Here is an 8459-nt window from a genome sequence, read left to right as displayed (position 1 = left end):
CGAATTACTCTAAAGGCTTCTGTATTTAATCTCTGCCCCACCCCAGCCCACAGCTAATGATCAACAACGAGAAAGGAAAACAAGTTTATATGGAAGGAAATCATCAAAAATTAAAATTCAAAACCTTTATATAGAAAGGAAAACAAATTCATTTCCTCTCTTCCATAGGATGATGAATGATCCTGTTACCAACGGTCAGTAAAAGTAAAAGCCCGGGGCTCCGGACTTGAACCAACAATCCAATCTCTAAAATTTATTTGAATTTCAAAAATTTTAACCGTTGCCTGGACCTCAATATAAACACCCCTTTTCCACTACAGAAACCACTCAAATTCAAAATCCCCAAATCTCCGAAACCCTAAATTTCCTCTCTGCCATGGCTGACACTGCAGTTTCCGAGATGCCCAACAACACCAGGAAGCCCAGGACCACCCGAAAGGCCCTGAAGGCCAAGACCCCATCGACAAACGAAGCCAACATCCTGGCCGGAACGGTCTCCGAGGCCGCTCCGAGCCCGATCCCGACCGGACCCGGGTCCGACCCGGCGAAGGAGAACCACGAGAGCCTCTCTCAGCCTCGCACGTCGCCCAAGAAAGCAGCCAAGGCTTCGAGGAAACAGTCGAAAGCGGCGAAGGAGACGCAGTCGAGTTTCGAGAAGGACCTGCAGGAAATGGAGGAGAAGCTTCAGGCTCTGAGGCTCGAGAAGGAGAAGACGGAGGAGATGTTGAAGGAGAAGGAAGAGATCTTGAAGCTTAAGGAGGAGGAGCTCGAATTCAAGGGTCGGGAGCAAGATAAGCTTCACATGGAGCTCAAGAAGTTGCAGAAATTGAAGGAGTTCAAGCCCACCATGGTTCGTTTTCTTAAAACCCCGCTTCAATTTCTTTCAGATCTTATAACTGTTTGGTTGCGGAGAAGATTAGTCTGATTCACGGTTTGAAATTTGAAATTTGGCTCAAAATGGGGTTGATATAATGGTTCAATCAAATTGATAATGGGTTTAGTATAACTGTTCGTTATCTTTAGGCACTACCTTTGCTTGGTTATTAGGGTTTAGGGGTTTTATCAAATTGATAATTGTTGTTTATATTTCTTCAGGCATTCCCAATTATACCATCACAGAAAGACAAGAAAAAGAAGGGTGGCCCTGAAATGAAAAGGCCATCGCCTCCTTATGTCCTATGGTGCAAAGATCAGTGGAATCAGGTAAGATATAAGAGAATTTGAATACTGTGGATGGTTATGAGATTTGAATGTGGTGAAACAAATTTCTAAATTCTCTATTGGGGGTTTTGATGTAGGTCAAGCAAGAGAACCCTGAGGCAGAGTTTAAGGACATATCAACCATTTTGGGGGCCAAGTGGAAGAATGTCACCGCAGAAGAGAAAAAGCCGTATGAAGACAAGTACCAGGCGGAGAAGGAAGCCTATTTGCAAGTGATGGCGAAAGAGAAGCGTGAGAGTGAAGCAATGCACCTGTTTGAGGAGGAGCACAAGCAGAAGACAGCTATGGAGTTGCTTGAACAATACATGCAATTCAAACAAGAAGCAGAAAAGGATAACAAGAAGAACAAGTAATGCTCATCTCTCACTGGTTGAATACAGAATTGGTGATATGAAAATCTTACTGATATAAATGTATTTGCAGGAAAGAAAAGGATCCATTGAAACCCAAGCAGCCAATGTCTGCGTTTTTCCTGTTCACAAATGAGAGGCGAGCAGCCTTGAATGCACAGAACATCAAATCTGCTCTAGAGGTAATTGATTACATCTCTATATTAAAAAGCCTATGCATATTTACTGATTTGGTCTCGTTGTTAATATGTGAAATTTGGGGATAATTTGATAGGTTGCAAAAATCACCGGTGAAGAATGGAAGAACATGACAGAGGAGCAAAAGGGTCCATATGAAGAGGTTTGTTGTATAATATTTCGAATTCCATCTTTGTGGTTTGATTTTCCTGGCCCAATTACCATGCTTAAGCTCTATGGTCTTTGAAAATCGCAGATGGCAAAGAAGAACAAGGAGAGGTATATGCAAGAAATGGAGGTCTATAAGCAACAGAAGGAAGAGGAAGCTGCCATCTGCAGAAAGGAAGAGGAAGAGATGATGAAACTTCAAAAGCATGAAGCCTTTCAACTGCTCAAGAAGAAGGAGAAGACAGAGAACATAATCAAGGTTTGCTGTTACTAATCAAGATGTTCATTTACTGTAAACTATGTTTCTATTGCATACTTTTTTGTTGCTAATCATAGTGCATGCAATTGACAGAAAACAAAAGAGATTGAGAAGAAGAAGAAGGAAGAAAAGAAGCTTGCTGATCCCAACAAGCCCAAGAGGCCTGCATCCTCATACATTCTGTTCAGGTAAAACTCGGTGAATGTTACTGTCCTGTTTTAACCATTCATTATAATCAAGTGATGGGTCTGATTTACTGTTTCGTTTGAACAATGTAGCAAGGAAGCAAGAAAGAATCTGTTGGAGGAGAGACCAGGAATCAATAACTCCACTATTACTGCTCTCATTTCAGTTAAATGGAAGGTACACCCTTTGTTTCAGTTGAATTTCTCGGGTTAATGTTTTCGTTCATGGACCGAACTAGAGACTAATATCATTTGGTTGTTGGGTATAGGAATTGAGTGAAGAAGAAAGAAAGGTGTGGAACGACCAGGCTGCTGAAGCAATGGAGGCTTATAAGAAGGAGTTGGAGGAATACAACAAGTCTGTTGCTGCATCCATCCAAGACTGAAGAAAATGTTCTAGTGCTAGTGGACATTTAGTGTAGTGAAAGCCCATCATTTTGATGGCATAATTCTATCGGTAGTGTAATTTTCGTTTTCATTTTGATGTTAACATTCTACCCTATTAATCAGTCTAAACTTTGAACTACATTCATCATTTTGGTGTCTACTATTAATGAGTTTGAACTTTGAACCACTTTCATCATTTTGGTGTCTACCCTACAATATACTTGGATTTTGAGGTAGACAGAGACAGAGTAAAATTTTCCAACTAATTACATTTTACCCTAATCTCCATTAATAACTTCTATCCCTATTGATGACATAAGCTGAATTATATAGTGTAATTTTCGTTTTCAATTTGATGTCAACTTTCTACCCTATGAGTTTGAACTACTTTCACCACATTGGTGTCTACCCTATAAATTTCGTTGATGCCAGCAATTTAGGACATTTGGAAATTGAGATAGAGAGAGTAAAATTCTCCAACATTTTACCCTGAACTCTATTAATACTTCTGTTTTACCCTATTCGTGTCTACCCTACAATTTTCATTCATACCAACAGTTTCATTCATGTTATCATGTATGAATGAGGACAACCTTTTTGCTTGGCCAAAAAAAAACAAATATCCTTTTCATTATTAATGAGAACATTTTTCAATTTTATGCCAACAAAAATGGAGGCAGAAACGGACCACAACCAACAAAATTCAATTTTATGTAAATGAATTTCTCCGTCCGCTCTATCCCCTAGTCGAAAGCACCAAAACACCCTTTCCAGTTTCCAAAACAAAACAATACAGACCAAAGTACCTGCTGAGAAGGATGATTTCGTAATTTAGCTTCTTTTTTTTCCTACTTGTATGGAAAGTCTCCTTCTCACTGTAGCCAACTCATTGTGGGAATCCAACAAACCCAGGCAAAGTTGGTTTTTATCGGGCGGCAAGTGCTCTCCCCGGCGCACTTTAGCATAGTAGTCTCCTCCAAGCAGCAAACTTCCAACTCCCCCCACTAACCTACGCCTCAAAAACTCCCCTTAACCTGTCCACCTCTAGCTCCACACCCTCCCTCCTCTCATGATGCCTGAGCCTCCGAACCCGCAACCGTTCCTCGACGACGAAGGCCCCGAGCCTGCCCGCGACACCGACGCCGGCGCCGTCTTCGTCCTCCAATCCAAAGGTTCCACGTCACCACCACCACCGCTTAAATTTTCCTTTTTTTTTTTTTTTTACTCATCATCATCATCATCAAAATCTGATTTGTACGTGTTGATTAATTAATTAGGGCAGTGGTGGCACGCCGGGTTCCATCTGACGACGGCGATAGTGGGGCCGACGATTCTGACGCTGCCGTACGCGTTTCGAGGGCTGGGATGGCCGGTGGGGTTCCTCTGCTTGACCGCCATGGGAATCGTCACGTTCTACTCCTACTACCTCATGTCCAAGGTCCTCGACTACTGCGAGAAGGCCGGCCGCCGCCACATCAGATTCCGGGAGCTCGCCGCCGACGTGTTAGGTGAGAAGTCGCTCAAACTAAAACCACCGTACATTTTTGCTTCCCTGCTACCTCTGCTCTTAAAAAAAAAAAAAAAAAAACGTTTCTTTCATCTTACCAAAAAAAAACGTTTCGTTTTTGCACGCCCTTTTCATGGCGCGCTGTATTCTGCGACTTTTAGGGAAGCCACCGGAGTCGCACGATCGTTTTTCGTGATTCGGGAATAGTATTCGTTATTGTTGTGGTCAATGCTTGTTGTTGAGCTTTGACTTTCGGACCATGAAGGTCTCGCACGTGTGTGTGTGTGTGGGGGTCGGGTTACTCGGTATCGGTAACTGTGTAATGTACGACGGCCGTGCCAAGTGGTGGGTGGGTAGAGCCGGACGACGGAACGGTGGCAAGGGGGATTGGTTTGGGTGTTTTGAGGACTTGTGCATACAAATATAGGGGTATTTCTGGTAAAAGATTATATCAGTTGGTCAAATTTTTTTTTATTGCGCAAGTGGCACCGGCTGCCCCACCGCAGATTCACCATCATTGTAGAGGCTGGTCGTGAAACTTCATCGTTCAAACTAAGTTAGGCTACTAAAGAAAAACTGGTTGCTAGAAAAGTGGTTGAAAGCTTGAAACCCACTAATGAAAGTGATCATGTATTTGCCCTGCTACTGTTTGTTTACTTCTTTTCTTTTTTTTTAATTTTTTTTTTAATTTTTTTTTTTAGTTTAGTTTAATGGGAAAGCAGCAGGGAATTGATGCAGTTAGTTTTAGTCTAAAATCTGAAAGCTGCAAAGTGGCATTTGATTTGTACAATGCTTTTGAGTCATGTGATGCTTGCTTTTGGGACAAAAAAAAAACGCTTCTTTGTTTATTAGGGGGTCCTCTGTTTCTGACATTCTGTTCTGCTCACTAAGAGTTGTGGAATCTTGATCATAGACAATGTGTTGCCTTTCTTTGGTTTGTACTTTGTTTACAGGGTCAGGATGGATGTTCTACTTTGTGATATTCATTCAGACAGCCATAAACACTGGGGTTGGAATTGGAGCAATTTTGCTTGCTGGAGAATGCATTAAGGTATCGTATCTACAATAATGTGAAAGCTTCAGCTTCTAATACTTTAATAGTATTGTCTATTAATAGTTTTATACAAAAAGGGAGAACTAGTTTTCAATAAATCGCTATGGTGGCTTTTTTGGGTTAGTGGGGAATATTAGCATTCAGCAGCCAGTAGGCACTAGGCACTTCTATATAGTAACAGTGATATATATTTGCCCTTTTGCCATAAATAAATTACTCAACTTAGTTATTTGATTCCGTGTGCTATTGGGTCTAATTGGTGAATAGAAATTCGAATCCCACATGGATTTGCTTCTTGTGGTGTACAAAGGATTATGGTCATTGCTTAAAAACCACGATATTAATTATAAATTTATAAGCAACAAACTAATCTTCTTGAATCAATTACACAAATGAGCAATCAATTGTTGAATCATAAACCTGTAAAGAGCTGGGATGTATTTCAATTACTGAAGTCTCTGATTAATTAGTGCAGATCTGGCACTTGTTTGTTGATGTCTCAATCTAGTCGTCTATAATCCCAAGCAAGTTGATCACTTTGATGGATAGCATAGTTATCACTTGATTGTTGACACCTTAATCCACAAATAAAAGTCACCCAGATTGGTCTATCTGCCTTCATTTTCAACTGATTGCATGTTGAGCTCGTCAATATAAGCAACCTTGTTAAAGGACCTTTTATATTAAACTCTCATGAAAACATTCTTAGCAATCTATTACTAGTTGCATAATTTCACAGCAAGTGCTAGTAGAAGATTTTAACCAAGATTATGTTAGAAATTCATCCTATGCAGGACAGCCTTGAATGACAATGTAGTAAAGTAGTATGGGATCATTGGTCGGTCTTTTTTCTTTGTCATTTTTTGGCATTAGAGTACAGTAGTTAGATCCTATTCATCTTTGATTATCTTGACTGGGGTTTTGTTTATTTTTGGTAAGATTATGTATACAGAACTTTCTCCAAATGGATCCCTGAAATTGTACCACTTCATAGCCATGGTTACCGTGGTAATGATAGTCATCTCTCAACTACCATCTTTCCACTCCCTCAGACATATCAACCTTGGTTCGCTGCTTCTCAGCTTGGGCTACTCCTTCTTGGTGGTTGTTGCGTGTGTTTATGCAGGTATTGATTCCTCATCAAACACGTCTATCTTCTGTGCATTGAGTTATTGACAGCTCTCACTCTTTCTAATATGACTGCTGAATAGGAATATCAAATTGCATCCTGCATTCCTGCATGTTAAATGGGATGTTATTTGTTAAAAAGTAGATCAACAGTTCCTCTGTAAAGCAGTTTGACTTCAAGCTTTCAATTAATTGATCAACTGCATAACAGTTTATTATCAATAAAGGCAACACTGAACCCATCAAGTTATAAGGACTTCTAACCTGGGTAATTTCAATGCTGTTTTAAGATTGTTCTTGTTACTACATTTCAAAATCAAATAACGTCAAAATTGTTTGATTCCTTGTGGTTGGGGGATATAATTCTATTTGTGAACTAGAGTAGTTTAAAACCTTAACCTCTTGAGATTACATTAGCAACTTCTCTTTTTTCCTACAGGAACCTCTAAGAATGCCCCTCAAAGGGACTACTCGCTAGATTCTTCGGCATCAATAAGGGTCTTCAATGCCTTCACTTCCATCTCCATAATAGCTGCTATCTTTGGGAATGGCATACTACCTGAAATACAAGTAATTACTCTTTATATTTGGAACTGTTATAGCTATATATCCCAAACCTTTCTAGTTGGTGCAGCCTTAAGATGATCTCGTTGATTTAATTAGACTGTTTAGAGACGCATGTAGAAAGTACGGTTATTCCCTCATAGTTTTGTGTGAAAATCACGACTGTCAGAGAATAATGTTGAATGATCACTTGCTTAGCATAAGCTTCTTGATTTGATTTTATACATGGGATCAGTGCAGGCAACATTGGCGCCACCAGCTACTGGAAAGATGGTGAAAGGTCTTGTAATGTGTTACACAGTAATTTTCATTACATTCTACGCCACTGCAGTGTCTGGTTACTGGGTGTTTGGGAATAAGTCTAGTTCAAACATTCTAGAGAGCCTAATGCCAGATGAAGGGCCTTCTTTGGCTCCAACATGGGTCCTTGGTCTTGCTGTGGTATTTGTTCTCCTTCAGCTTCTTGCCATTGGCCTGGTAAGTTCTTGTTAATGTAGCTTTAAAAGCATTACTGTTCTAATGTTATAATGATATAATGCTTCTCCAATATGATGCAGGTTTATTCTCAAGTTGCTTATGAGATCATGGAAAAGAATTCAGCTGATGTCAATCAAGGAATGTTTTCAAAAAGGAATCTCATTCCTCGGATAATTCTTCGGTCTGTGTACATGATTCTGTGCGGATTTTTCGCAGCGATGCTCCCATTTTTCGGAGACATAAGCGGTGTGGTTGGAGCTGTTGGGTTTATCCCTTTAGATTTTGTCCTCCCAATGCTTCTCTACAACAAGACCCATAAGCCAACAAAATCGACCTTCACTTACTGGCTCAACATGTCTATAATGGTTGTGTTCACCGGAGTAGGATTGATGGGCACGTTTTCTTCTGTAAGGAAATTGGTTCTTGATGCCAAAGAGTTTAAGCTGTTTAGTGATGATGTGATTGACTAAGCTTGTACATAAAGAGCAGCCTAGCCTTCCCCTTTTGTCATGGAGAAGCTGTGCCATTTGTGGCCCCTTGTAATACCAAAATTTCAAACTTGACAACTACTTAATGTGTTAGTTAGTTAGTTCTTTATCAAAAGTCTTAGCTAGATCGATCTGTATTGTAGACATTATGAGCGTCAAGCACCAAATCTGAGAAATTCTACCAAATCTTAAATTGCAAATTCTATTGTGGTTGCAAAATGAACGTGTTGTATTTGTGGGATATTTTTATGCAACGTACTTAAACAAGTTGCACTGTTCTGATCATCTAGTATGGATGTTCTAATTAAAAATCGAAAATCCTGGTTGGCCAAGAACTGATCCTTTCATATTATACGTGTTTCTTTTGGAAGAGAGTCAAGAGACCATGCGACTATAATTAAGCTGTTATATGTCCCTTAAATCTTAATTTAGGTAGACCCTAAGGCAGATTCCACATTGATAAATTAAGACTTCATTGATCAACTAGATGGAAA

At 40.0% G+C, this 8459-nt stretch overlaps 2 protein-coding genes across 2 annotated transcripts; both read left to right on the top strand.

Annotated features, from left to right (window-relative positions):
• Nucleotides 1–316: 316 nt before the first annotated feature.
• On the top strand, nucleotides 317–2895 carry LOC112176352 (high mobility group B protein 6). Its single transcript, XM_024314226.2, has 9 exons — nucleotides 317–850; nucleotides 1096–1203; nucleotides 1299–1570; nucleotides 1645–1753; nucleotides 1846–1911; nucleotides 2005–2175; nucleotides 2269–2363; nucleotides 2454–2538; nucleotides 2630–2895. Exons 1-9 carry the CDS (start codon nucleotides 377–379, stop codon nucleotides 2744–2746), a joined length of 1497 nt encoding a protein of 498 aa, XP_024169994.1. The 5' UTR covers nucleotides 317–376; the 3' UTR covers nucleotides 2747–2895.
• Nucleotides 2896–3503: 608 nt separating this feature from the next.
• On the top strand, nucleotides 3504–8165 carry LOC112176353 (probable GABA transporter 2). Its single transcript, XM_024314227.2, has 7 exons — nucleotides 3504–3919; nucleotides 4025–4255; nucleotides 5208–5305; nucleotides 6248–6434; nucleotides 6876–7006; nucleotides 7241–7477; nucleotides 7558–8165. The coding sequence occupies exons 1-7, from the start codon at nucleotides 3817–3819 to the stop codon at nucleotides 7945–7947; spliced, it is 1377 nt and encodes a 458-aa protein (XP_024169995.1). The 5' UTR covers nucleotides 3504–3816; the 3' UTR covers nucleotides 7948–8165.
• The last annotated feature ends 294 nt before the right edge of the window (nucleotides 8166–8459 follow it).

The sequence above is a fragment of the Rosa chinensis genome, chromosome 7, assembly GCF_002994745.2.
Source record: "Rosa chinensis cultivar Old Blush chromosome 7, RchiOBHm-V2, whole genome shotgun sequence".
NCBI lineage: Eukaryota > Viridiplantae > Streptophyta > Magnoliopsida > Rosales > Rosaceae > Rosa > Rosa chinensis.
The sequence above is the reverse complement of the archived record's forward strand: the minus strand, read 5'-3'. Positions and strand labels throughout refer to the sequence as shown.

Bases quoted from the DNA above. Each gene is read 5' to 3' on its own strand.
- LOC112176352 (XM_024314226.2), top strand. From the start codon at position 377: ATGGCTGACACTGCAGTTTCCGAGATGCCCAACAACACCAGGAAGCCC. The intron at 1,204-1,298 runs GTAAGATATAAG...GTTTTGATGTAG, and splicing joins GCAAAGATCAGTGGAATCAG to GTCAAGCAAGAGAACCCTGA. The intron at 2,364-2,453 runs GTAAAACTCGGT...TGAACAATGTAG, and splicing joins TCCTCATACATTCTGTTCAG to CAAGGAAGCAAGAAAGAATC.
- LOC112176353 (XM_024314227.2), top strand. From the start codon at position 3,817: ATGATGCCTGAGCCTCCGAACCCGCAACCGTTCCTCGACGACGAAGGC. The intron at 6,435-6,875 runs GTATTGATTCCT...TTTTTCCTACAG, and splicing joins TGTTGCGTGTGTTTATGCAG to GAACCTCTAAGAATGCCCCT. The intron at 7,478-7,557 runs GTAAGTTCTTGT...AATATGATGCAG, and splicing joins AGCTTCTTGCCATTGGCCTG to GTTTATTCTCAAGTTGCTTA.